We start from the raw sequence: 27881 nt of genomic DNA on the forward strand, positions 1-27881 counted from the left end.
AAGAGCTATAGTGATTCATAATGAAATACACTAAATTGAATTTTATGATGTCAGTTCTTGGCATTGTAATCTATATAACTGATTTAATTGTGGACATTTGGGTGTCTGTCAGGTTTTTCCATGAAGGACAATATGTTTTTGGTATTTTAACAGTAAGCTTTATGTTCTTTGGAACACTTGTGGTTCAGTGTTTTAGTTATTCTTGGTTCAAGGCTGATTTAAAAAAAGCAGGCCAAGAAAGTCAGCATTGTTTTCTTCTACTTCATTGCTTGCAAGGAGGAGTTTTTACAAGGTGAGCATACACTTTTGATCATTAACACTGTTTTTCCTTCATCCAAATAAAAACTATGTTTCTGTGCTTGGGTAGTGAAATGTACAAAGATCCCCTATTTGCATGTAGCACAAAGGTTACTTGCTCCTTAGTATCAGTGCTTATATGAGTCATTGCTGTACTGTTAGAATTTTCCAGGTTCATTAATAGAATGTTTTAATTTACCTAATTAAGTTATTTTTTCTGATATGTATTCACTTAATATAGGAGGGAAATGACTCTTTTCTGTGCCTTGTGAATCTTTTATCTTCTATTTTATATTCCAAGCCTGATAATGTAAATATAGATTATCACTTGCAACTCTGATAGAGCACTTAATTTTTCAAGTTACTTATGCCACTGATTTAACTAAATGAAATTTTTACTGCAATAATGCAGTAGCCATGTGCAGAACTCAAAACAACCTTAAGAATCATCTTGTTCAAAACCTTATTTTATAGTTAAAGAAACTAGGATCCAAATAGTCCTGAGAATTCTGTGATTTTCCATATGTCTAATTTCATCTGACATTTTCATTATTATATTAAGGAATTTAATTATGTTAAAAGCAATATATATATTCTAGGTAAAGAGAAAAATTAAAGACAAATATTAAGATGATAGGATTAATTGTTTTGTTACAGTTAGATTTTGAATTTGGGCTATTTTAATAACCATCTATCTTGAGAGATATTTTAGTGGCTCTAGAAATCTAGTGAGTAGTTATTTTGTCTCTGCATGTTATATTTTCTTGGGTTTCCATTGTTGCTATTCAGAAATTAAATGCCAGTCTTTTCTAAAGTTTTGCCACATTTCCTTCTGGGATTCCAAGAAAATATAAATTAGACCTCACACTATCTAACGTGAGTGTTACATGTTAGATGTTTTCAATTTTTATTTTCTGACTCTCTGTGGTACATTCTGTGAATTTTTTCATAACTCTTTAAAAAATTTCACTAGTACTTTCTTTTGCTGTGGGCAAAAAGTTATTACATCCAACCACAGAGTTTCAAATTTTGACTATTATAATTTTTATATTTGGAAACTCTATTTGGTTCTTTTCAAGTCTGCTATGTCACTTTTTATAATTTCCTTAGTTGTTTCATTTATAATTGCAATGTCTGAAGCCTTTTCAGGTTTGTTCCAACTGGTTCTGCTTCTGCTATCGAGTACTCATATTGCCTTGTTTTCCTGTGTACCTGGTGTCAATGATCATGTTCTGGTCATTGCTCTTGAAAAAATTATTTGTGGGGCCTTCACCAAGCCCTCTGTAGAGGCTTTGAGTTTATTCTTAGGAGATGCCTAAAAGGTCTATCAGATGGGATCTCCATTTAAATTCTTAGCTTGAGGTTCCTTGGTCTTACTTAGGTAATGCATAACTGGTATACGACTCTGTTCCAGGAAAGTCTGTGTCAACAATAAATATACTGATCAGTTTTTAAACAAATCAGCTTATTAAGGTATAATTTTACATATGATAAGATGCGCATATACATATATAAAAGGCATCTTAAGAGTTTTGAGTCATTTAGTCTTCTAGTCCATGAACAAGGTTTTTCTGTCCATTTATTTAGACTTTTGAAAATTTCCTTAAACAAAGTTTTGTGGTTTTTTCACGTATAGGTCTTTTTTTTAAGTTTATTTATTTATTTTGAGAGAGAGAGAGAGAAAGAGAGAGAAAGAGCATGTGCAAGAGGTGGGGGAGCAGAGGGAGAGGGAGGGAGAGAATCTCAAGCAGATTCTGCACTGTCGGTGCAGAGCCCTATGTAGGGCTTGATCTCATGAACCACGAGATCATGACCTGAGTAGAAATCAAGAGTCTAACACTCAACAGTCTGAGCCACCAGGTGTCCTTAATGTATAGGTCTTATATATGTTTTGTTATAGTTATCCCTAAGTATTTCATTTTTTTGGATGCTATTATAAGTGCTATTTATTTTTAATTTTAATTTCCAATTTTTTATTGCTGATATATAAAAGTATAGTTTTTATTTTTTAAATGGATTTTAAAAAACTGAAGTATAGTTTATATATTAGTTTCAGATGTACAACACAGTAATTCAACTATTATATATGTTACAAAATGCTCACCAGGATAAGTGTGGTTACCATCTGTCACCACACAAAGTTATTATATTATTGACTACATATCCTATGCTGTACTTTTTATCTTCATTTATTTTATAACTGGAGGTTTGTACCTCTTACTCCTCTTCACCTATTTTGCTTATCCTCTCATTCCCTGCTTCTGGTAACTGCCAGTCTGTATTTATGAGTCTGTTTCTGTTTGTCTTGTTTTGATTTTTAGATTCCACAGATAAGTGAAATCATATGATATTTATCTTTCTCTGACTTATTTCACTCAGCATAATGCCTTCAAGGTCCATCCATGTTGTTGCAAATGGCAAGAGCTCATTCTTTTATGGCTGAGTAATACTCCATTGTGGGAGTGCCTGGGTGGTTCAGTCGGTTAACTGCCAGACTCCTGATTTTGCCTTAGGTCATGACTCACGGTTCGTGAGATCGAGCCCTGTGTTGGGCTCTGCACTGAAAGCATGGAGCCTGCTTGGTATTCTCTCTCTCCCTTTCTGCCCCTTCCCCACTTCTGCACATGTGCACATGCACTCTCTCTCAAAATAAATAAACATTAAAAAAATACTCTGTTGTGAATATACTATATCATCCTTATCCATTCATCTATTGATAGATACTTTGGTTGCTTCTGTATATTGGTTATTGTAAATTATGCTGAAGTACACATAGGAGTGCACATATCTTTTTGAATTAGTATTTGTGTGGGGGGGTAAATGTGGAAGTGAAATTATTGGATTGTATAGGATTTCTATTTTTAATTTTTTGAGGAAACTATGTTGTTTTCCATAGTGCATGTACCAATGTATATTCCCACCAATAATGCATGAGGGTTTGCTTTTCTCTACCTCCTTGCCAATACTTACTTTATGTCTTTTTGATACTAGCCATTCTGATTGGTGTGAGGTGATATCTCATTGTGGGTTTTGATTTGATTTCCCTGATAATTGGTGATGTCGAGCATGTTTTCATGTGTCTGTATGTCTTTTTTGGAAAAAAATATCTCTTCAGGTTGTCTGCTGATTTTTTTTATCAGATCATTGTGGGTTTTTGGTGTTGAGTTGTATGAGTTCTTTACATATTTTGAATATTAACCCCTTGTCAGAGATATCATTTGCAAATATGATAGGTTACCTTTTTTTTTGTTGATGGTTTCCTTTGTTTTGTAAAATCTTTTTAGTTTGATGCAGTCCCAGTATTTTATTTTTGCTTTTGTTTCCCTTGCCTGTGGAGACAGATCCAGAAAAATGTGGCTAAGGCTGATGTCAAGAGTTTACTGCTTGTGTTTTCCTTTAAAAGTTTTATGGTTTTAGGTATTACATTTGGGTCTTTAAACCATTTTGAGTTTATTGTTGTGTTAAAAAGTGGTCCGGTTTCATTCTTTTGCTTGTAGCTGTACAGTTTTCACAGCACCATTTATTAAGGAGACTGTCTTTTTCCCATTGTATATTCTTGCTTAGTTTTTGTGGATTAATTGACATACAAGCATGGGTTTATTGCTGGACATTATTCTATTCATCGATTTATGTGTCTTTTTTTTTTTTGGTGCCAATACCATACTGTATTTTTAAAAAATGTTTATTTTTGAGAGAGAAAGCATGAGTGGGATAAAGGCAGAGAGAGAGGGGGGCAGAGGATCTGAAAACGGGCTCTGTGCTGACAGCAGAGAGCCTGATGTGGGGCTTAAACTCATGAACTATGAGATCATGACCTGAGCTGAACTCAGAGGCTTAACCGACAGAGCCACCCGGGTGCCCCAGTACCATACTATTTTGATTACTATAGTTTTGCAGTATAGTTTGAGATCTGGGATTATGACACCTCCAGCTTTGTTCTTTCTTAAGATTGCTTTGGTTTTTCAGGATCTTTTGTGTTTCCATACAATTTTAGGATTATTCATTTTAGTTTTGTGAAAAGTACTGTTGGTATTTTGATAGGGTATTTTGTGTTGGATCTTTAGATTACTAGAGTAATATGAACATTTTGACAATATTTGTTTTTCCAATCCACAAGCATGGTATATTTTCTCACTTGTTGTGTTTTCTTCAGTGTCTTACAGTTTTTAGTGTACAGGTTAAATTCACTTCCTTGGCTAAATTTATTCCTAGGTATTTTATTCTTTTAAAAATTTTTTTAATGTTTATTCATTTTTGAGAGACAGAGAGAGACAGAGCATGAGCAGGGAAGGGGCAGAGAGAGGGAGACACAGAATCCAAAGCAGGCTCCAGGCTCTGAGCTGTCAGCACAGAGTCCAACGTGGGGCTTGAACTCACGAACTGCGAGATCATGACCTGAGCTGAAGTCGGATGCTCAACTGACTGAGCCACCCAGGCACCCCCCCTAGGTATTTTATTCTTTTTGATGCATTTGTAAATGGGATTTATCTTTCTTTCTGCCAGTTAGTTGTTTGTGTGTAGAAACACAACACATTTCTGTATGTTGATTTTGTATCCTATAACTTTACTGAATTCGTTTATTAATTCGAATAGTTTTTTGGTGGAGTCTTTAGGGTTTTTATATATAGTATCATGTCATCTACAAATAGTGACAGTTTAACTTTTTTCTTACCAATCTGGATGCCTTTTATTTCCTTTTTTGCTGTGGCTAGGACTTCTAGTAATAGGTTGAATAAAAGTAATGAGAGTGGACATCTTGTCTTGTTCCTAATCTTAGACGAAAGCTCACAGGTTTTCACCAATGAGTATGATATTGGCTTTGGGTTTGTCATACATGGTTTTTATTATGTTGAGGTATGTTCCCTCCAAGCCCAATTTGTTAGAGTTTTTATCATGAATGGATGTTGTGCTTTGTCAGATGTTTTTCTGCATCTCTTGAGATGATCATGATTTTTATCCTTCATTATTGTTTTTTATAATGATCTTCTATCCTATGACTTTGATAGGGTCACTTATTAGTTCTAATAGCTTTTTTTTGTAGACATTTACTAGTTACAGTAACTCTTTTGTAGACTCCTTAGGAATTTTTTACATAGGGAAGCATGCTGTTTCGAAAGAAACCATGTTGTCTTGATTACCGTAGCTTTATAATACTTCTTTATGTCATGTATGCTTTTCACTCCTTTAGAGTAGACTTTATTTTTTTAGAGCAGTTTTAGGTTCAAAGAAAAATTGAGTAGGAAGTAAAGTTCTCATATATCCCCTAATCCCCCATCAACAGCTTTCTATACTAGCAACATTCCTTACCAGAATGTTACATTTGTTACAATTGATGAACTTATATTAACACATTATCATCACCCAAAGTCCATAGTTTACACTGGAGTTTATTCTTGGTGTTGTACATTCTGTGGGTTTTGACAAATGTATAATGACACGTATCCACCATATAGTATCATATGTAATAGTTTCACTGCCCTAAAAATCCTCTGGGCTCTGTCATCCCTACTGCCTCCCTAACCCCTGGCAACTACTGATCTATTTACTGTCTTCCAGTTCTTTCCCAGAACATTATACAGTTAAAATCATGAAGTATGTAGCCTTTCAGATTGGCTTCCTTCCCTTAGCAATAGGCATTTAACATTCTTTTGTATCTCTTCATTTCTTTTAGCACTAAATTATATTCCTTTGTCTGAATGTATCACAGATTATTTATCCATTTACCCAAGGAAGGATATCTTAGTTGTTTCCAAGTTTTGGGAATTATGAATAAAGTTACTGTGAGTATTCATGTATAGGCTTTGTATGGACATAAATCTTCACTAATTTGATACATACCAAGGAACTGGTATGTATTGCTGGATCATATGGTAAGAGTAAGTTTTGTTTTTTTTTAACAGAGTGTGTGTGTGTGTGTGTGTGTGTGTGTGTGTGTGTGTGTGTTTAAAGTTTATTTATTTTGAGAGAGAGAAAAAAATGAGTGGGGGAGGGGCAGAGAGAGGAAGAGACAAAATCCTATGCAGGTTCCATGTCATCAGTGCAGAGCCTGACATGGGGCTTAAACTCAAAAACTGTGAGATCATGACCTTAGCTGAGATCAAGAGTCAGATGCTCAGCTGACTGAGCCACCCAGGTGCTCTAAGTATGTTTAATTTGGTAAGAAAATGCCAGACTATTTCCCAAAGTGGCTGTACCATTTTCTGTTCCCACCAGCAGTGATTGAAAGTTTGTATTGCTCCACATTCTTGCCAGTATTTGATGTCAGTATTCTGGATTTTGGCCGTTCTAATAGGTGGGTAGTGGTACCTCATTTTAACTTGCATTTACCTAATAACATATGATATGGAGCATGTTTTCATATGCTTGCTTGCTATCTATGTATCTTCTCAGGTGAGGTATCTATTCAGGTTTTTGCCCATTTTTTTCATCAGGTCATTTTTTTATTGTTGAGCTTTAAGAGTTCTTTATATATTTTGAATAACAGTTGTGTATCATATGTATTTCACAATTATTTTCTCCCAATCTTTAGCATGTCTTCTCATTCTCTTGACATATCTTTACTTTCAATCTGTATGTGTCTTTATGTCAAAACTGGGTTTCTTCTAGACAAGATACAGTTGGGTCTTGAAGTCATATATTCATTATGTTTTTTTTCAAAATTGTTTTGTCTATTTTAGGGCCTTTGTATTTCTACATAAATTTGAATCAGTTTTCCAGCTATTATAATTGGCATTGTCTTTAAAATGTCATTTTTCAATTATTTGTTTCCACTGAGTAGAAATACAACTGATCTTTTTTTTAACTTAATCTCCTGAGAACTTGCTGAACTCACATAGTCTATTTTTTGTTTGTTTGGTTTCTTGGTATTTTCTGTGTTAATCATCATGTAATGCAGGGCTCGAACTCACACACTGTGAGATCATGACCTGAGCCGAAGTCGGTCACTCAACCAACTGAGCCACCCAGGCGTCCTAGTCTTCTAATATTTAAAGAGCTTGTGAAGTAAAAAGTAAAATAAAAATATAATAGAAATAGAATAAGAAAATGGGAATTTTCTTTTTTTTTATTCATTTTTTTCATTTTTTAAAATTACATCCAAGTTAGTTAGCATATAGTGCAACAATGATTTCAGGAGTACATTCCTTGATGCCCCTTACCCATTTAGCCCATAACCCCTCCAGCAACCCTCTGTTTGTTCTCTATATTTAAGAGTCTCTTATGTTTTGTCCCCCTCCCTGGTTTTATATTATTTTTCCTTCCCTTCCCTTATGTTCATCTATTTTGTCTCTTAAAGTCCTCATGTGAACGAAGTCATATGGTATTTGTCTTTCTCTGACTAATTGCACATAGTTGCAAATGGCAAGATTTCATTCTTTTTGATTGCTGAGTAATACTCCACTGTATGTATGTATGTATGTATGTATGTGTGTATATATATATATGTATATATATGTGTATATATATATATATATATATATATATATATATGCCACATCTTCTTTATCCATTCATTCGTCAGTGGACATTTGGGCTCTTTCCTTACTTTGGCTATTGTCGATAGCACTGTTATAAACATTGGGATGCATGTGCCTCTTTGAAACAGCACGCCTGTATCCCTTAGATAAATACCTAGTAGTGCAATTGCTGGGTTGTAGGGTAGTTCTATTTTTAGTTTTTTGAGGGACTTCCATATTGTTTTCTAGAGTGGCTAGATCAGTTTGCATTCCTACCAGCAGTGCAAAAGAGATCTTCATTTTCCACATCCTCGCCAACATCTGTTGTTGCCTGAGTTGTTAATGCTAGCCATTCCGACAGGTGTGAGGTGGTATCTCATTGTAGTTTTAATTTGTATTTCCCTGATGATGAATGATGTTGAGTATTTTTCATGTGTTGGTTGGCCATCTGGATGTCTTCTTTGGAGAAGTGTCTATTCATGTCTTTTGCCCATTTCTTCACTGGATCATTTTTTTTTTTTTTTTTTTTTTTTTTTTAGTGTGGAGTTTGAGAAGTTCTTTATAGATTTTGGATACTAACCCTTTATCTGATATGTTGTTTGCCAGTATCCTTTCCCATTCTGTCAGTTTCCTTTTAGTTTTGCTGCTTGTTTCCTTCACTGTGCAGAAGCTTTTTATTTTGATGAGGTCCCAGTAGTTCATTTTTGCTTTTGTTTCCCTTGCCTCTGGAGGCGTGTTGAGTAAGAAGTTGCTGTGGCTGAGGTCAAAGAGGTTTTTGCCTGCTTTCTCCTCTAGGATTTTGATGGCTTCCTGTCTTACATTGAGGTCTTTCATCCATTTTGAGTTTATTTTTGTGTATGGTGTAAGAAAGTGGTCCAGGTTCATTTTTCTGCATGTCGCTGTCCAGTTTTCCCAGCACCACTTGGTGAAGAGACTGTCTTTATTCCATTGGATATTCTTTTCCTGCTTTGTCAAAGATTAGTTGGCCATACGTTTGTGGGCCCGTTTCTGGGTTCTCTGTTCTGTTCCATTGATCTGAGTGTCCGTTTTTGTGCCAGTACTATACTGTCTTGATGATTACAGCTTTGTGATAAGCTTGATGTATGGAATTATGATGCCTCCAGCTTTGATTTTCTTTTTCAGGATTGCTTTGGCTATTCAAGGTCTTTTGTGTTTCCATACAAATTTCAGGATTGTTCTAGCTCTGTGAAGAATGTGAAGAATGCTGGTGTTATTTTGATAGGGATTGCATTGAATATGTAGATTGCTTTGGGTAGTTTTGACATTTTAATGATGTTTGTTCTTCCTATCCAGGAGCATGGAATCTTTTTCCATTTTTTTTGTGTCCTCTTCAGTTTCTTTCATAAGCTTTCTATAGTTTTCAATTTATAGGTTTTTCTTCTTTTTGGTTAGGTTTATTCCTCGGTATTTTATGGTTTTTGGTGCAATTGTAAATGGGATCAATTCCTTGATTTCCCTTTCTGCTGCTTCATTATTGGTGTATAGAAATGCAATCAATTTCTGTGCATTGATTTTATATCCTGCAACTTTGCTGAATTCATGCATCAGTTCTAGCAGTTTTTTTGGTGGAATCTTTTGGGTTTTCCACATAGAGTTTCATGTCGTCTGCAAAGAGTGAAAGTTTGACTTCCTCCTTGTCGTTTTTGATGACTTTTATTCCTTTGTGTTGTCTGATTGCTGAGGCTAGGACTTCCAATACTATGTTGAATAACAGTGGCAAGAGTTGACATCCCTGTTATGTTCCTGACCTCAAGGGGAAGGCTCTCAGTTTTTCCCCATTGAAGATGATATTAGCGGTGGGTTTTTCATATATGACTTTCATGATCTTGAGGTATGATAATTTTATCCCTACTTTCTTGAGGGTTTTTATTAGGAAAGGATGCTGTATTTTGTCAAGTGCTTTCTCTGCATCTATTGAGAGGATCATGTGGTACATGTCCTTTATTTTATTGATGTGATGTATCATATTGATTGTTTTATGGGTATTGAATCAGCCCTGCATCCCAGCTGTAAATCCCACTTGATCATGGTGAATAATTCTTTTAATACATTGTAGGATCTGGTTGGCTAGTATCTTGTTGGAAATTTTTGCATCCATGTTCATCAGGGAAATTGGTCTGTAGTTCTCCTTTTCAGTGGGGTCTTTGGTTTTGGGACTAAGTCAATGCTGGCCTCGTAGAATGAGTTTGGAAGTTTTCCTTCCATTATTATCCTTCCATTATTATATTCCTTCCATTATTTTTTGGAAGAGCTTCAAAAGAATAGGAGTTAACTCTTGTTTAAATGTTTGGTAGAATTCCCGTGGAAAGCCATCCAGCCCTGGACTCTTGTTTTTTGGGAGATTTTGATTACTAATTCAGTTTCTTTACTGGTTATTGGTCTGTTCAAATTCTCTATTTCTTCCTGTTTCAGTTTTGGTAATATATATGTTTCTAGGAATTTGTCCATTTCTTCCAGATTGCTCAATTTATTGGCATATAATTGCTCTTAATATTCTCTTATTGTGTTTCTGCAGTGTTGGTTGTGATCTCTCCTCTTTCATTTTTTATTTTATTTATTCGGGTCATTCCCCTTTTTTTTTTGATCAAACTGGCTAGGGGTTTATCAATTTTGTTAGGTCTTTCAAAGAACCAGCTCCTGGTTTCATTAATCGGTTCTACTGCTTTTTTGGTTTCACTAGCATCAATTTCTGCTCTAATCTTTAGTATTTCCTGTCTTCTGTTGGTTTTGGGGTTTATTTGCTGTTCTTTTTCCAGCTCTTTAAGGTGTAAGGTTAGGTTGTGTGTGTGAGATCATTCTTCCTTCTTTAGGAGGGCCTGGATTGCTATACACTTTCCTCTTATGACTGCCTTTGCTGTGTCCCAGAGGTTTTGGGCTGTGGTGTTATCATATTCATTGGCTTCCATGTACTTTTAATTTCCTCTTTAACGTCTTAGCCCATTCATTCTTTAGTAGGATGTTCTTTAGTCTCCAAGTATTTGTTATCTTTCCAGATTTTTTCTTGTGGTTGATTTTGAGTTTCATAGCATTGTGGTCTGAAAATATGCACAGTATGATCTTGATCTTTTTGTACTTTTGAGGGCTGATTTGTGTCCTAGTATATGGTCTGTTCTGGAGAATGTTCCATGTGCACTGGAGAAGACTATGTATTCTGCTTAGGATGAAATGTTCTGTATATGTCTGTTAAATCCATCCAGTCCAGTCATTCAAAGCCATTGTTTCCTTGTTGATTTTCTGTTTAGATGATCTGTCCATTACTGTGAGTAGGGTGTTGAATTTCCCTACTATTATAGTATTATTAATGAGTTTCTGTATGTTTGTGATTAATTGATTTATATATTTGGGAGCTTTCATGTTTGGAGCATAAATGTTTACAGTTGTTAGATCCTGTTGATAGACCCCTTAATTATGATATAATGCCCTTTTTCATCTCTTGTTACAATATTTATTTAAAAATCGAGGTTGTCTGATATAAGTGTTGCTACTCCAGCTTTCTTTTGGCAACCATTAGCATGATAGATGGTTCTCCATCCCCTTACATTCAATCTGCAGGTTTGTTTAGGTTTAAAATGGGTCTCCTATAAACAGCACATAGATGGATCTTGTTTTCTTATACATTCTGTTATCCTGTGTCTTTTGATTGGGGCATTTAGTCCATTGACATTTAGAGTGAGTACTGAAAGATATGAATTTATTGCCATTATGTTGCCTGTATAAAACGGGAATTTCCAATAGAAAAATGCGAAAAGAATAAGATACTTCATAAAAAAAGGAAATGCAGGTGGCTCTTAAATTATGTGAAAGGTGCTGTGCCTTGTTCATAATTTAAAAATGCCAACTAAAAGTTCACTGAGATGTTTGTCACTTACCAGACTGGCAAAAATCCAAGTGATAATATACTCTCTTGGAAAGGCATGGGAAAACAGGTACTCATATTTCGTTGATAGGAGAATGGATTGGTACAATCCCTGTGAAGACAATTTGATTATATTTCAAATGTATATATATACCTTTTGGCCAGACGTTCCTCTTCTGGGAATTTATCATACCTACATACATGTAAAATGACACATATGAACACAATTTTCAGTCATAGATTTTTTTTTTTTTTTTTTTTTGTAAAAGGCGAATGATAGAAACAGTTTCAATAAATGTCTGTTGGGAGACTTTATGGTATATCCAAGGCAATGGGGTACTTCATAGCTATTACAAAGAATGTTAAGTACTTTATGTACTGAAATGAAAAGATCTCCAAGATGTATTTTTTCTGAGTTTTTATTTAAATTCCGTCTAGTTAACATACAGTGTAATACTAGTTTCAGGTGTAGAATTTAGTGACTAATCACTTACCTACATCACTTGGCGCTCATTACAAGTGCCCTCCTTAATACCCATCACCTATTTAACCCATGCCCCCCCTCCCACCTTGCCTCCAGTAACCATCAGTTTGTTCCCTATAGTTAATAGTTTGTTTCTTGGTTTGCGTCTCTTTTTTTCCCCTCATATGTTTATTTGTTTTGTTTTTTAAATTCTATATGAGTGAAATCATATGATATTTGTCTTTCTCTAACTCATTTCACTTAGCATAATACTCTCTAGGTAAGTGTAATCCTCTCCATCCATGTCATTGCAAATGGCAAGTTTTCATTGTTTTTGTGGCTTTGTAATATCCCATTGTGTGTGTGTGTGTCTGTGTGTGTCGCACCCCAGACACACACCACATTTTTTTTTTATCCATTCATCAGTCAGTGGACCTTTGGGCTCTTTTCATTGTTTGGCTGTTGTTAATAATGCTGCTATAAACATTGGGGTGCATGTATCCCTTCAAATCAGTATTTTGTATCATTTGGGTAAATACCTAGTAGTGCAACTAATGGATCATAGGGTAGTTCCATTTTTAACTTTTTGAGGAACCTCCATACTGTTTTCCAGAGTGGCCGCACCAGTTTGCCTTCCCACCAGCAGTGCAAAAGAGATCCTCTTCTCTTCAGCCTCACCAACATCTGTTGTTGCCTGAGTTGTTAATGTGAGCCATTCTGACAGGTGTGAGGTGGTATCTCATTGTGGTTTTGATTTGTATTTTCCTGATGATGAGTGATGTGGAGCATCTTTTCATATGTCTGTTAGCCATCTGTACATTTTCTTTGGAAAAAATGTTTTTTCATGTCTTCTGCCCATTTTTTAACTGGATTATTTGTTTTTTGGCATGTTGATTTTGATAAGTTCTTTATATGTTTTGGTTACTGACCCTTTATCAGATATGTCATTTGCAAATATCTTCTCCCATTCTGTAGGTTGCCTTTTAGTTTTGTTGATTGGTTTCTTCACTGTGCAGAAGCTTTTTTTTTTTTTAATGAGGTCTCAATAGTTTATTTTTGCTTTTGTTTCCCTTGCCTATGGAGACATATCTAGAAAGAAGTTGCTATGGCTAATGTCAAAGAGGTTACCACCTAGAATTTTGATGGTTTCTGGTCTCACATTTAGGTCTTTCATCCATTTTGAATTTATTTTTGTGTGTGGTGTATCAAAGTGGTCCAGTTTCATTCTTTTGCATGTTGCTGTCCAGTTTTCCCAGCACCATTTGTTGAAGACTATCTAAGATATACATGTGTGTATGTGTATATGTATATATATATATTTTTTTCTTATTTTTTTGATGTTTACTTATTTTTGAGAGAAAGAGTTAGAGAGAGAGAGAGAGAGAGAGAGAGCAGGGGAGGGGCAGAAAGAGAGGGAGACACAGAATCTGAAACAGGCTCCAGGCTTCAAGCCGTTATCACAGAGCCCGACGCGAGGCTCAAACCCATGACCTATGAGTTCATGACCTGAACCAAAGTTGGATGCTCAACCTACTGAGCCACCCAGGTGCCTCTAAGATATATTTTTAAGTGAAAAGACAAGGTGCAGGCAGTAAGTATGATATGATACAATCTGTGTAAAAGAAGGTGGTGAAAGGCTTATATGCTTGTTTTTGCTTGCATATACATTAACAAACTCCAGAAAGGTATGCCTGAAACCAGTAACAGTGAATTCTTGTGGTCATAGGGGAGGGTAAAAACTGGGTAGTTGGGCCAGAGGAGTGGGAAGAAGTTTTTTCAGTGAATAACTTTTTGTATTTTTTGATTTTTGAATTATGTATTTTGCCTGCTCAAAGAATTAAACAAAAGAAGAAAAGAAAAAGTTGAATTAGATTGGCTCTTAGTGAAAAATGCCTGCCAGCTAGATAAACAAAAACTCTTCCTTCTTTTTGTCTTTCTTTTTCTTTGTGTTTTAGTTAGTGTAAGAAGTGGCAGAATACTGAGACAAATAGAAATAAGCAAAAATTAAAACAGTAAAAATGGGCAAATTATCCCGGGGTTTGTCCAGACTAAGTAGAGAAAAAATTGAGACATACTGAATTATGGATTCATTTCCTTATAGGATAGCTAAATTGAGTTTGTGTTGGTAGATGAAAGACAAGGAATATCAACATGAATTATTTATTAGATATAAGTGCCTGTTGTTAGTAAGTATGCTGTTACTGCTCAGGGGTCTGTGGAAAAAAATGTTTCACTTTTCAGAATATAAATTAGATGACCCTTTCGCATTTCCATTTTATGTATGATTTGTGATAAAACCTTTTTCTTTGTCAAAGGAGACTTTCCCTTTGATAGATACATGAAAGACATTTGAATTATTTAAAATATGGAATTTATTTTTGCTCCTTTTGAATACATTGTAAAAAAAAGTTCAAATTGTATAAAACAGAATACAGTGGGTGATGAGTCTCTTCCTTCCCACAGATCCCTACACCCTTCTTTATAGAGTTTCTCAAATGGGCATTAAATAGTTGAACCCTCTTTCTTATTTATTTTCTATCTGAAACTCTTTAGAGACATGTCCTTTAGTAATGTTCAAATTTCCTAGGTTGCAATATTTATGAAACTTTAGGATCTGGATCTTTTACCTCAAACTCTAAATATTTGGGGATTTTCCTAGATATTTTATTGTTGATGATCTCTCATTTAATCATACTTTGTATGACTCAACCTTCTGAAATTTATTGAGACTTCTTCTAAGGCTCAGCATATAGTCTAACTTGGTGAATAGTCCATGTGCATTTGAAACGAATTTATAATTTGCTATTGTTGGGTGCAGTGTTCTATGCATGTAAATTAGGGCATTTAGGCTGATAGTGTTATTAAAATCTTCAGTATGCTTATTGATTTTTTCTTTTTGCATTTTTCTTTCAGTTACTGAGAGATGCATGTTAAAATCCTCAACTAAGATTATGAATTTGTCTTTTTCTCCCTTTATTTTTGATAATTTTTGCTTCAGGGATTTAAAGCTCCAATATTAGGTACACACAGATGTCTTCATGAAGAATTTATTCTTACATCGTTTTGACATGACCCTCTTTTTCCCTGGTAATAATCCTTGATCTGAGGTCTCTTTTGTCTGAGATATTAATATAACCCTACCAACTACTTTTTTCTAATTTTCTTTCAAACTATTTGTATATTTATGTTTAAAGAGTGTCTATTGTGGGATGGCTGTGTGGCTCAGTCAGTTAAGCGTCTGACTTCGGCTCAGGTCATGATCTCATGGCTTGTGAGTTTGAGCCTTGTGTCGGGCTCTGTGCTGACAGCTCAGAGCCTGGAGCCTGCTTCAGATTCTGTGTCACCCTCTCTCTCTGCCCCTCCCCCGTTTGTGCTATGTCTCTCTCTCTCTCTCTCTAAAAAATAGACACTAAAAAAATTTATTAAAAAAGAGTGTCTACATAGATCAATGGAATAGAATAGAAACCCCAGAACTAGACCCACAAAAGTATGGCCAACTAATCTTTGACAAAGCAGGAAAGAACATCCAATGGAAAAAAGACAGTCTCTTTAACAAATGGTGCTGGGAGAACTGGACAGCAACATGCAGAAGAATGAAACTAGACCACTTTCTTACACCATTCACAAAAATTAACTCAAAATGGATAAAGGACTTGAATGTGAGACAGGAAACCATCAAAACCCTAGAGGAGAAAGCAGGAAAAGACCTCTCTGACCTCACTGAGGGCACCTGAGATTTTGAGACCATTTTGTGACTTCAGGTTGAGTGGCAGTGAACTCAGGAGCTGGAGCAGTACATTCACCCTAAAATTTCTCTTTGGTCACATCCTTTTCAGCAGTAGCCTGCTTCTTTTTTCCAGTTTCCTCAAGATCTCTGTAGAAGTAGAGATCGGGCATGACCTCCCATGGGCGTTGACAGGAGATGGTGCCACACGTGTGTAGAACTTCCTGGAGCAGCGTCTGCCACATTTTACCCAGAAGAGTTCCAGGCAGAGGCGGGTAGCAAAGATAAAGCCTTTAAATTGGAAAAAATAGCAAGAAGAGAATACCAAAAGTGTGAGAAAAATATGATGGAAAGGTAGCGGGAGTAATGCATGTGAGGCAGATTATGAAGGGCTATGTAAAAAGTGGTAAGACTTTGTTTTTTTTCTAAGTTTGATGGAAATCATTGGAACATTTTGAGCAGAGTGACATCAGAACTATGTTTAACAGGTTCAACCTAGATGCTATCTATGGAGTAGAATGCATTGGGAGCAATAGAATCAGAGAGCCCAGTTATGAAACTATTGAAGTAATATAGGCTGGAGATGTTGGCTGCTTAAATTAGGATTGAAGCGGTGGAAGTGATGATGTGTTTAGATTTGGATATATTTGAAGTTAGAACCAAGAACCAAGAGAACCTGGTGAGGAATTTTTTTAGGTTGTGAGAAAAAGAAAGGAGTTAGAAATTATTTCCATGTTTTTGGTCTGAGCAGCATGGTAAATGTTGGTACCATTTACTGAAATGGGAAAAATTGACAGAAGAGGCAGGTTGAAAGAAGGTATATATCACTGCCCTTATTTTATATATGAGGAAACTGAGGACTAGATAAAGAGTTTTGATAAGCTTTGGGCTAGAATCCTGGTTGCCTTGTTGCTAGCTCCAGATTTCTTCTAAATAAGTGTCTCGATATGTTTTGTTATTAGTTTTACTTGCATGGTGAAAAATCATGTTCATTTTAAAATTCTTTAAAAAGAAGAGCTTGAGCAAGAATGTTTTAAAAGTCTTTGAGAAATTACATATTTTCTAGGATGGTAGTGGTCAAAGAGCGTAGCACTTTGCAGATATTGAGTAATTGTTTGCTAGGTTCAGTCTTATCTTCAACCTTGACATTATCATAAAACCATGTATCTGTCTTATATTTAAGATAAATCGCATGAATTGAAAATTGCGATTTGTCTTTCAGAAAGTAGTGGTTAAGACTAGGAATCTTAAGATCTACGTTTGGAGTCTATGTCTGCCTCTTATGCTCTGCATAACTTTCAGTGAATCACTCTAACATTCTCAGCCATAGATTTCTCATCTGTGAAAATGGAATAATACCTACTCATTTCCTATAATTACTGTGAAGATGAATTGAGATCATGTATGCTTAGCATGTGTGCTAGCATACAACTACAAATCAAACATGCAATTAAAGTTTATGGAGTCTGAATCTCAATATAGCCACTATGAAATATTCAGAATTGAAAGAAATTTTGTAGTAGACAAAGTTTGTATGAAAATTCTATATTTAAACATGTTACCTTTTCCAAAATTATTATGTATATTAACATACATTTATAAAGAATATATTACTGGAGGGGCGCCTGGGTGGCTCAGTCGGTTGAGCGTCCAACTTCGGCTCGGGTCACGATCTCACGGTTCGTGAGTTCGAGCCCCGCGTCAGGCTCTGGGCTGATGGCTCAGAGCCTGGAGCCTGCTTCCGATTCTGTCTCTCCCTCTTTCTCTGCCCCTCCCCCATTCATGCTCTGTCTCTCTCTGTCTCAAAAATAAACATTAAAAAAAAATTAAAAAAAAAAGAATATATTACTGGAGATAAATGTTTGTGTTTACAGGTATTGGTTTGCCTTGAAAAAAGGTTATCATGTGGCTTTCAAATACAGCAGCAAAACTGATAACTTCATGGAAGAACAAATTGATCAGCATAAAGAAGTTATAGATAGAATGACTGATTTGAGCATGCTCAGGCTGTTTGAGACCTACCTCGAAGGCTGCCCACAGCTTGTTTTGCAGCTCTACACCCTTCTGGAACATGGTCAAGCAAATTTCACTCAGTGTAAGTCTTTCCTCACACCCTATGTTAAATGAATACACTGAGATCTTGTGTCAACTACACGGCTCTTTGGCAGGTTTTAGAATTTTTCTTACATTTTTTCTTTTTAGAATTATTCTTTTTTTTTTTGAAAAGAAGTACATTGTGGAAATATCAAAAAGTATATGAAGACATAGTCTCTCTCTCCCTTATTCCCATTCCTTCTCTTCATCTGCCCAGAAACGAAACTATTATTGTCAATTTTTTGATGATTCTTTCAGAAAAATTTTTAAAAAGCCTATATCCTTTTTTCCTATTGTTTCTTTTACAGAAATGGTAAACATAAAAACTGTCTTTGCTTTTTGAACTTAACAGTATGTGTTGGAAATCTATCCATATCTGTACAGCAAGAGCTCCCTCATTAATTTTTATTATCTGTATAGGATTACAAATTATGGATGTACAATGAGTTATTTAACAAGTCCCATATTTACATTAATTTAGGTTGTTTCTAATATTTTACTATTGTAAAATTACAATGAGTAATCTTACGTAGTCATCATTTTGCATGTGTGAAGTTTATTCATAGGGTAACTTCTGGGAATTTCCAGAATTTGGTATTTCCATTAAAAAAAAAACTTTTTAGGTATTTAATTTAGATATTAAAAAAACCTACTTGCCAAATAATAGACCCAGTTTTCAATAATGACTATTGTTCTGTGCAGACATGGATTCATCTCAGAGGAACAGATTATCATCTTCCCTGGAGTTCTCTCTGTGGTAGAGTCACCCATGAGATCAGTTCATTCTCCCAGGCTTCCTGTTTCTGGTTTCCCATAAACCTCTAGACTGCAGCCCTTTTTAATGTTTTTACCTTTACTTTGATAGTAAGAGATTGAAGAGAACCTACTTATGAGACATTTTATTCCTTGTGATACAAAGACTTTGTGGGTTTGGGCTTAAAAGTTCTATATCATATAGTTCCTGAAGCTGGAAGATCAACCTTTAGAACTTACAGCCTATATTATGGTGGATCTTCTGATGATTTTGAGTAGCACACAGCATCCAGACTAGCAATGGGTTCCCATGACAGCTAGCTCTATGTTACGGCTCTATCCTCATCCTTTAGTTTCTTCATGAAGTAAGAAGTTGAGGTGTTAGTAAAAAATAGCAAAAAATGAGAAACCTAATTGGCTAACAGTGGAATTAGTAAATAAATTATTGTAGACTGTTAGTATAAAAAATGATATAGCCACTAGAAATAGTACTTACAGATAACTTTTGATGACAAGAAAGTAATTCTAAAATAAAATTTAGGCAAAAAGCAGTTTATGAAATTTTCTACCAGCATACTTTTAAGGATACAAAGAAATCATTATATAAAAATGTCTGGAAGAAAATATGCAAAAATGTTAACTGTGGCTGCTTCTGGGTAGTAGGATTATGAGTGATTTTATTTCATCTTCTTTATACTTTTCTGAATTTAAAAATTTTCTGCAGAAATCACATATTGTTTTGACAATCAGGAAGAATAATTCAAAATGTAAAAAATAATCAGGTTATACATAGAAGTACTTCAGAAGACTGAACATATTCTTTATCTCTGCACTTTCCTGAAATTATACTAAAAAGGAGAGTAAAGGAGTAAAAACAATATAAACCCACAAGGACAAAGAGAATGCAGAGTAGAATAGCAGATTAGAAATATCAACAAATGTTTAGAAGATGGAAAGCAGATGGAAAACTCAGATTATTTAAATAAACCCTACCACTGAAAGGCTAAATTACTTGAATTAATCCTCTCTCTGAAAATATGTAAAACAATTGGATAAATATTTTCAAAAGCCTTCCTAAAGCCATAAAACAGTCTGATACCACAAGCCAAAATATGTGAAAGTGGGAACACAGCAGGGTTAAGTAAGACTTTGAAGGCATACCTGGAGGTTTTAACCAAACCTATAAATAATAGATTCAGTTTCAATAGCTTCCAGTGTGTGGAAGACTGAAGACAAAACTCAGAGTCCTCACAAGGGAAGGACATCTGGTAGAAAATTCTAATCTGTAAAACTGGTACTCCAAAAGGTACCCTCCTCAAGATAAAAGTGTGACGTTACTTACCTCCCTCTCTACTTTGAAGAGACAGCAAGGAATATTGCCTGGCTCTGAGTAGAGAAGGTAAACATCACACTGTAACAATTGTGCAACCAAAATTCTCACCTTTGGTTAGTCCAAAAAACAAAACAAGACAAAAAACTCCCCAGAAACAAACCAATAAAAGCCTATAACCTATGAATATAGGTTAAAGTGGTCCCAGACTGATAGTGACCCTGTCTAGCACAAACAAGTATAAATCCTCCCTGGAGGAATTCACTTTCCCTTAGGCCTCAAATAATTTTCACAGTTTTCTAAGGAGAATGAATGTTTTACAATAATTTATAGCACCAGAAGGAATAAGGCAAAATGAGTAAGAATCAGCAGAAATAGAAAAAAATGTATGTAGTAAGGCTTTAGATATTGGAAATTAATGGTTGCCAAGTATGTATGACATACATCCTATTATGTTGAAAGAGGTAAATGATGAACTTGAAAATATGGAATAGGAAGCTATAAAAAATGAATTGTGTAGGGGTGCCTGGGTAGCTCAGTCAGTTAAGTGTCTGACTTCGGCTCAGGTCATGATCTCCCAGTCTGTGGGTTTGAGCCCCATGTCAGGCTCTGTGATGACAGCTCAGATCCTGGAGCCTGCTTCGGATTCTGTGTCCCTCTCTCTCTCTCTGTCCCTCCCCTGTTCATGTTCTGTCTCTGTCTCTCTCAAAAATAAATAAACATTAAAAAAATAAAAAAAAATGAATTGTGTATTTGACAAAAGAGCAGAATTTTTGAGAATTAAAAATTTTAAGAATTGAAAATGAAAACTTAGCAGATAAGACACAACTGTATCGACAATTAGTGAGTCAAAGCTAGATCAGAAGAAATTATCCAGATTATAGTTTACAGAGACAAAGAGATGGGAAATATGTAAGAGATATTAAGAGACATGGAAGAAGAGATGAGAAGGTCTAATATACATCTGAACAGAGTCTGGGAAGGAAAGAGAAAGAATGGAACAGAGGCAATATTTGAGAAGTTAATGGCTGAAAAAATTTCAGAACTGATGAGAGTCACTTACCTACAGATTCAGGAAGCCCTTTATCTCACAAGTAACTAAGTAGAAAGAAATTCATACCTTAGCATATCCCCACTAAAGGAAATTCCAAAGAATGTACTTCATACAGAATGGAGGTGTTCTGAAATGCAAGAAGGAATAAAGAGGAAAGAAAATAGTAAATATGTCGGTAAATCTACATGAAGATTGTATAAAAGGAAAATAATACTATGTGGTTAAGAAAAAGATAGAATGAAAGTATAAAACAGCAAAAATGTGTAAGTCCTGTAAAAGATAATGAGCTAAAGTGTTTTAAGTTCCTTGTGTAGTCCAGAAAAAAGGTAAAGCAAAGGTAGATCTGGGTTTTTTGAAGTGTAAAGCTAAAACATTTAGAAAGACCCTATTTAAGAAAAAGAATGTAATATGTAAACAAATTAGGTATTGTGTTAGTCTGTGTAGGCTTCCATAATAGAATTTCACAGCTTAACCATCAGAAATATATATTTTTTTATAGTTCTGGAGACAGGAAGTCTAAGATCAAGGTGCCATTTGGGTTGGTTTCTGGTAAGGGCTCTCTCTTTGGGTTGCAGATGGCCACCTTCTTGCTGTGTCCTCACATGGCCTTTCCTCTGTGTGTGGAGAAAGTTCTCTGGTGTCTCTTCTTCTTCTTATAGGGACACTAGTCCTATCAGATTTGAGCCATGCCCATGTGACCTCATTTAATCTTCATTACCTCTTTAAGGCACTGTCTCAAAACAGAGTCACACTGAGGGTTAGGGCTTCACCATATGAATTTTGGAGGACCGCAGTTCAGTCCATAAAAGGTATGAAAGTAGACATTAAAAAAAAATTTTTTTTAACGTTTATTTATTTTTGAGACAGAGAGAGACAGAGCATGAACGGGGGAGGGTCAGAGAGAGAGGGAGACACAGAATCCGAAACAGGCTCCAGGCTCTGAGCTGTCAGCACAGAGCCCGACGCGGGGCTCGAACTCATGGACCGCGAGATCATGAACTGAGCCAAAGTCGGCCGCTCAACCGACTGAGCCACCCAGGAGCCCCGAAAGTAAACACTTTTAAAAAATAAAATAAATTGTAGTAAATTACAGATATAAGAAAGGTGACAAATACTATAAATTTCACAAGAGAGAAAAAAGTAATATGTTTTTATTATTTTGATACTCTTCTAAATTTTTTGGCATGTACTCTCTGACTGACTTGATTTGATAATCATTTTATAATATTTATGGAGAGAATAGAAAATTTCAATCCGATTTTTAGCATAGTTGATTGAAATTTGTTTTTTATTTTAACTTAGAAAAGCTTCATTCAATGTCACAGATTATTAATAATATGCATAGTTTTTTGATTTTGTTAAATTTGGGAAAAACCCTGGCAATTTTGTCAATAATGTGCTATAATATCAGAGTATATAAAATTTTTTTAGATGAAGTAACTAATTTTAAATATTGTGTGAATTGACAACATTAGTTTATTGTTGATGTCTCAGTAAATATTGAGAGTCTTAGGTTTTCTTCACCGGTGTCAATAATGTCAAATCAAAAAGAAATTAATAAGGATCTGTGTATGTGTAATTGGGCAAGGGCATTTCAGACTGAGAGAAATACATAGGCAAAGACATCGTTTGGCAAAGACAAGGAATTCAGTTTGGATAGAGTATAATACAATGTTACATTAGCTAAATTACAAGAAAAATATGTTAGAGCATATAGATTAGTAAGAAATGGGAAGTAGTGTCAAACTAATAACGTCTACTGGATGAGGCAAGATCATCGTGCCTTCCTGTTACATAGTCAAAGGCCTGTTGATGGCAATCTAGTGAAGTGTTAAAATCAGGCAAACAGAATTCTAGCTCTGTCACTTACTAATCTTAATTATTGAAACAGATCTTATAAACATGTCCCTCAGACCTACACTTAATGTATTCTCAACTCAATTTCCCTTTAGCCAGATCTCCAAAATGACCCACAACTACTTCAATACAGCAAGGGAAAATGTAAGAGAGAGTAAGTAAGGGTAGAGACAGGAATTTTAATCAACTTCAATTAAAATGTTTTATTTTCCTGAATCTTATAAAAATATATGACAAAGTGAACACATTGCTAGGGCTTTGCTAGGCTTGGAAGGAACCTGGGCAAGTGTGAGTCCCTGAAATTTAAGCTTCATTACCATTGTTGTAAATCCACCTCTGAGGTAGAGCATTAACTTATAACTTTGATATATTTGATATGCATATTGTGATTTGTAGTGAAACCACCAAAGAATAAAATAGCATATCACTGAAGGATGTGGGTTATTAGATTGAAAGCATGAATAAAAATGGGCATACCAAACCCATCATTATCACATTCAGAGAAGCAAGAATAAAGAGAACTTTCTGTAAGATTTGAGAGAAAAAAAAAAGATTACTTAAGGATAGAGAAACTGAATGGCATTGAAATTCTTAACCCTAGTACTTGAAATTAGAGTTTATAGAGCAATGACTTTAGAATTTTAGTGGAAAACATTTTTAAACACTCAATTCTATTTCTAGCAAAACTGTGTATCAAATTGGAAGGTAGAGTAAAGACATTTTGAGGCATACATGGTCTTAAAAATTTTTGCTTAGATGAAGCTTCTCTCAGGAATATCTGGAGAATGCTTGGTAAAAACATGGGAATAAAGCGAGAAAGAAACATGAGAACAGGAAACAGAAGTCAACACCGAAGAGAAGTGAAGGGAAGTTCTTGGAAGGCAGGAAGCAAACCTTGGGAACAACCACCTTAGACCAGGAGGATTATATTCTTAAAAAAATAAGAACTGATAGATATATATATAGGGGAGTTTTATTAATTAATTTGAAGATTTTCCTAAGAAATATTAATACAGTTATAAAAAACTAAACAAGTAAAGGAGTAATGGGCAGTTTTAAAGGAAAGAAAATATAATGAATGTAATACTTGGCTGAGCAGTAAAAAAAAAAAAAAGCTCTACTTATGTAGTTATAGTAAGATAAACACCGAATATAGACTTTTACCAAAAACTGTGATGTTACTCTGTTGGGCAGATGGAGGGAGAGGAAAATGCAAGGAGCATGTGCATATATGTGTATATGTGCTAAGTTTTCCTCTTTCCAAATAGGAAATCAGTAAGCACTGTCTAAAGCAGATAAATTATGAAATAGAATAGGTGTGTTTTATTTGCAAATATGGCAATAAGTGCCAGAAGAAAAACTAGAAATTGATAGTGATTTCTTCTGGGGGTTGCGACTTCGAAGTGAGGAGGCAGGTAGAACAGGGTATTTTTCTTATAAGTTTTATAGTACTTACTGACTTAAGTTATATATGTGTATTAATTTGTTTTTGTTTATTTGTTCAATTGTTATGTATATGTATTTGGTAGAAGATAAAACTAATTAGAAAAAAACAAAATTTAGGGGAAAGAGTTGCTTTAATTAAAATATGTTTGAATTAAAGAAGAAAAAAAAAGTCCAGCTAATTGTGTGGTCCAGAGTGGAATATGCTAAAACCAGGAGGGTAGATGAAGGCATTTATAATCATCATAATCCTCTTTAATAGGTCAGTTTATTTTAAGTCTGCCTTTTTATCATAATATATAGACCTCCAATGAGGCTAAATGGGAAGGAATAGCATTCTGTAGTCTGCTTTAAATCCTAATTCTCTAATGTCTTTGCTTTCAGTTCTGTTAAAGTTCCCAGCTTTGGCAATGGGGCTAATGGCATACCTTTTTACAGTAGTAATGAACTTACTCTTCTGTTACTTGTTGGGGGAAAAATGGGACAAAGATGTCAAACCTATAGAAATTTGTAAGTTTTAGAATATATTTGCTCATTTGACTCGTCTTATAGAACTGGAAATTAAGCTTGTTGATACCTTATACTTACATTAAATTTTCTGTTTAACATCCCTCTTTTCCTCTTTCCCTTCCTACCCCCATCGCCCATCTTGCTGTCTCTTGGAGAATTAGGTATATGTCCAAGGTCAAAGCCAAAAAGACTGGAAAGACTAAGACTGTAACTGTAGTCTCTTAGAGAACTTCTAGAGTGTGCAGTTTTCATTATATAAGTTGCTCAATAAGATTTGTGCAGTGAATTTATTTAAAATTTTATAAAGCAGTCTAATATAGCATTTACGTAAACCAACTTTGGAACCCTCAGGCAGATTTAGCTTCAGATCTCTGCAACTTGCTAGCTGTGTGACTTGAGTCAAGTAATATGTATATTCTCTAAGCATCAATTCTTTCATATGTAATATGGGAATATTAATATCTACTTCAAAGATTAGATGAAATGAATATATAAGGTACCTGACATGTTTGTGGGCATGCGTATATACAGATAAAGCATGTATGGCATATAGTAATTTGATATTGCTATTATTATTCCTATAACAATATATGTTTTTATTTTTTGTTTTGTAGATGCTGCCATCATGGTTTCTTGCTGTGCTATTTCTTGGTCGACTGTTGATTATCAAATAGCTTTAAGAAAATCCTTGCCTGATAAAAATCTCCTTAATGGATTCTGTCCTAAACTCACATACCTCTTTTACAAATTGTTTACATTATTATCTTGGATGCTGAGTGTTGTACTTCTTTTTTTCATAAATGTTAAGATTGCATTATTTCTGTTGTTATTTCTTTGGTTTTTAGGGATATTGTGGGCATTTAAAAAGCAAACTCAGTTTTGTGCTTCTATAAGTATGGAATTCTTATACAGAGTTGTTGTTGGATTCATACTTACCTTTACATTTTTTAATATTAAGGGACAGAACACCAAATATCCAATGTTCTGTTATTATATTGGAAGGGTACTGGTCACAGTGGGGATATTAATTGTGTTTTGGGTTTGCCCAGTCTCTATTTTTAATTCAGACTATTTTATACCTATCAGTATCACTATAGCTCTTAGTCTGGTCCTTGGAATTATTTTTCTTATTGTTTATTATGGGACTTTGCATCCAAACAGAAATGAAGAAACAAAACCTGATGAAATTGATGGAATAGCAGCTGAAAGAGATTGTAGAATGAAGTATTTTCTAATGGAATAGCTATTCATTTATGAGATATGTTTTTTTATTTTTTGTTTCATTGGTTAGTAAAGAAAATGTCATATGTATGTGTTGTTTCTTATTTTTGCCCCCTTCCTGCCCCCCCTTCCTTCGTACCCTCTTTCTTCCCTCCCTCTCTCTTTCTTTCCTTTATTTTGAGATCAGTTTTGGTATATTAACTATGAATATGAGACAGTATTGTAATATTTTATTATTTAAATTAATTTCTCATTGGGCTTTAAAGATCTTGAGTACTCAGATACGTTTCCCTATTGCCTGGTAGAGTTGCCAACTTGACCTGAATTGGAAGAAATGTTCTGGTTCCCCCAAATCAGAAGCCTGGAATTGAGCTTCCCTCCAATTTTCCCCTCACTGTTTCTGAACCAAAACTAATGCTTCTTGTGGAGAACTGCAAAGGGAGGAGAGGAACAGAATGCTCATTTTTCCTTCCTCTATTTTGTTGATTCAGTGCATATATTTTGAGTTTGGGACAGATTGGGTAGAGGGAAAGGGAATGGAAAGAAAGAGGAAGAAAGCAAAACATAAAGTTTACCATTGTTAAATGCACAGTTTAATCGTGTTAACTAGCATTCACCTTGTGCATCTCTATAACTTTTTCGTCTTGTAAAACTGAGACTCTTTTCCCATTGAACAACTTCCCATTTTCCTCTCTCCAGCCTCTGGGAACTATAGTTCTATTTTCTGTTTCTATAAATTTGAAACAGGTATCTACTTTAGATACCTCATACAAGGGGAATCTCAGAGTTTTTGTCTTTTTGTGACTGGTACATTTTATGTAGCATGTTGTCTGTTGTGCTGTGTGACAGGATTTCTTTCTTTTTAAAGGCTGAGTAATATTTTGTTGTATGCAGATGCCACATTTTCTCTGTTTATCCATCACTGGGTTGCTTCCATCTCTTGGGTATTGTGAATAATGCCATTGTGAACATGGGTTTGCAAATATTTCTCCAAGATCCTGCTTTAATCTCTTTTGGATGTATACCCAGAAGTGGGATTGCTGGATCATATAGTAAACTCTATTTTTAATCTTTTGAGGAATCTCCATACCATTTTTTGATAGTGGCTGGCTGCACCATTTTATAGTTCTACTAATAGTATACTAGGGTTTCTTCCAGTTTCTTCATGTCCTCACCAACATTTTCTATTTTTTCTATTTTTGATAGCGGCTATGCTAATAGGTGTGAGGTGATAATCTCATTATAGTGTTGATTTGCACTTCTCTATTAGTGATGTTGAACATCTTTTTATATACCTGTTAGCCATTTGTATATCTTCTTCAGGGAAATGTCTGTATCTGATAAGGCATTAATATCCAGAATGGAGGAGGAACTACAGCTCAACAATAACAAAACTAAAACAGCCTGATTAAAAAATAGGGAAAGGACTTTAACCAAATCATATATTAATAGTTTTTTGCATTACTCCTTACAGTATGAAGTAAATTTTGGTCCTAGGAGTAAATAGGGCAATAAGATTACGTTGAACTTCTGGAAATAATCAAACTTTTTCCATCAGATTCTCTTTTCTTTTTCAGTTTCTTACCTTTTCTTTTCCTTGGGTCAGCTGTTAATGAATGAGCCCTCAAACAATAGCCTTCTCTAATACCAGGAGAAAAAATTTCCATTTCCACATTTAGTCTTATAACTTAAAAATTTTTTTAAATTTATTTTTGAGAGAGAGAGAGCGCGTGAGAGAGCGCGCAGGGGAGGGACAGAGAGAGAGGGAGACACAGAACTCAAAGTGGGCTCCAGGCTCTGGACT

General features: G+C 34.9%; 1 protein-coding gene across 1 annotated transcript; it reads left to right on the forward strand.

The window, feature by feature from the left end:
* Positions 1–26099, forward strand: XKR9 (XK related 9). The gene is made up of 3 exons (XM_047073751.1): positions 1–292; positions 17690–17910; positions 25471–26099. The coding sequence occupies exons 1-3, from the start codon at positions 21–23 to the stop codon at positions 26097–26099; spliced, it is 1122 nt and encodes a 373-aa protein (XP_046929707.1). The 5' UTR covers positions 1–20.
* Positions 26100–27881: the final 1782 nt, after the last annotated feature.

This window comes from Lynx rufus, unplaced genomic scaffold, assembly GCF_022079265.1.
Source record: "Lynx rufus isolate CCGP_SWC_20201006 ecotype Redwood Valley unplaced genomic scaffold, mLynRuf1.p SCAF_12, whole genome shotgun sequence".
NCBI lineage: Eukaryota > Metazoa > Chordata > Mammalia > Carnivora > Felidae > Lynx > Lynx rufus.

Bases quoted from the DNA above. Each gene is read 5' to 3' on its own strand.
- XKR9 (XM_047073751.1), top strand. From the start codon at position 21: ATGAAATACACTAAATTGAATTTTATGATGTCAGTTCTTGGCATTGTA. The intron at 293-17,689 runs GTGAGCATACAC...TTGTGTTTACAG, and splicing joins CAAGGAGGAGTTTTTACAAG to GTATTGGTTTGCCTTGAAAA. The intron at 17,911-25,470 runs GTAAGTCTTTCC...TTTGTTTTGTAG, and splicing joins TCAAGCAAATTTCACTCAGT to ATGCTGCCATCATGGTTTCT.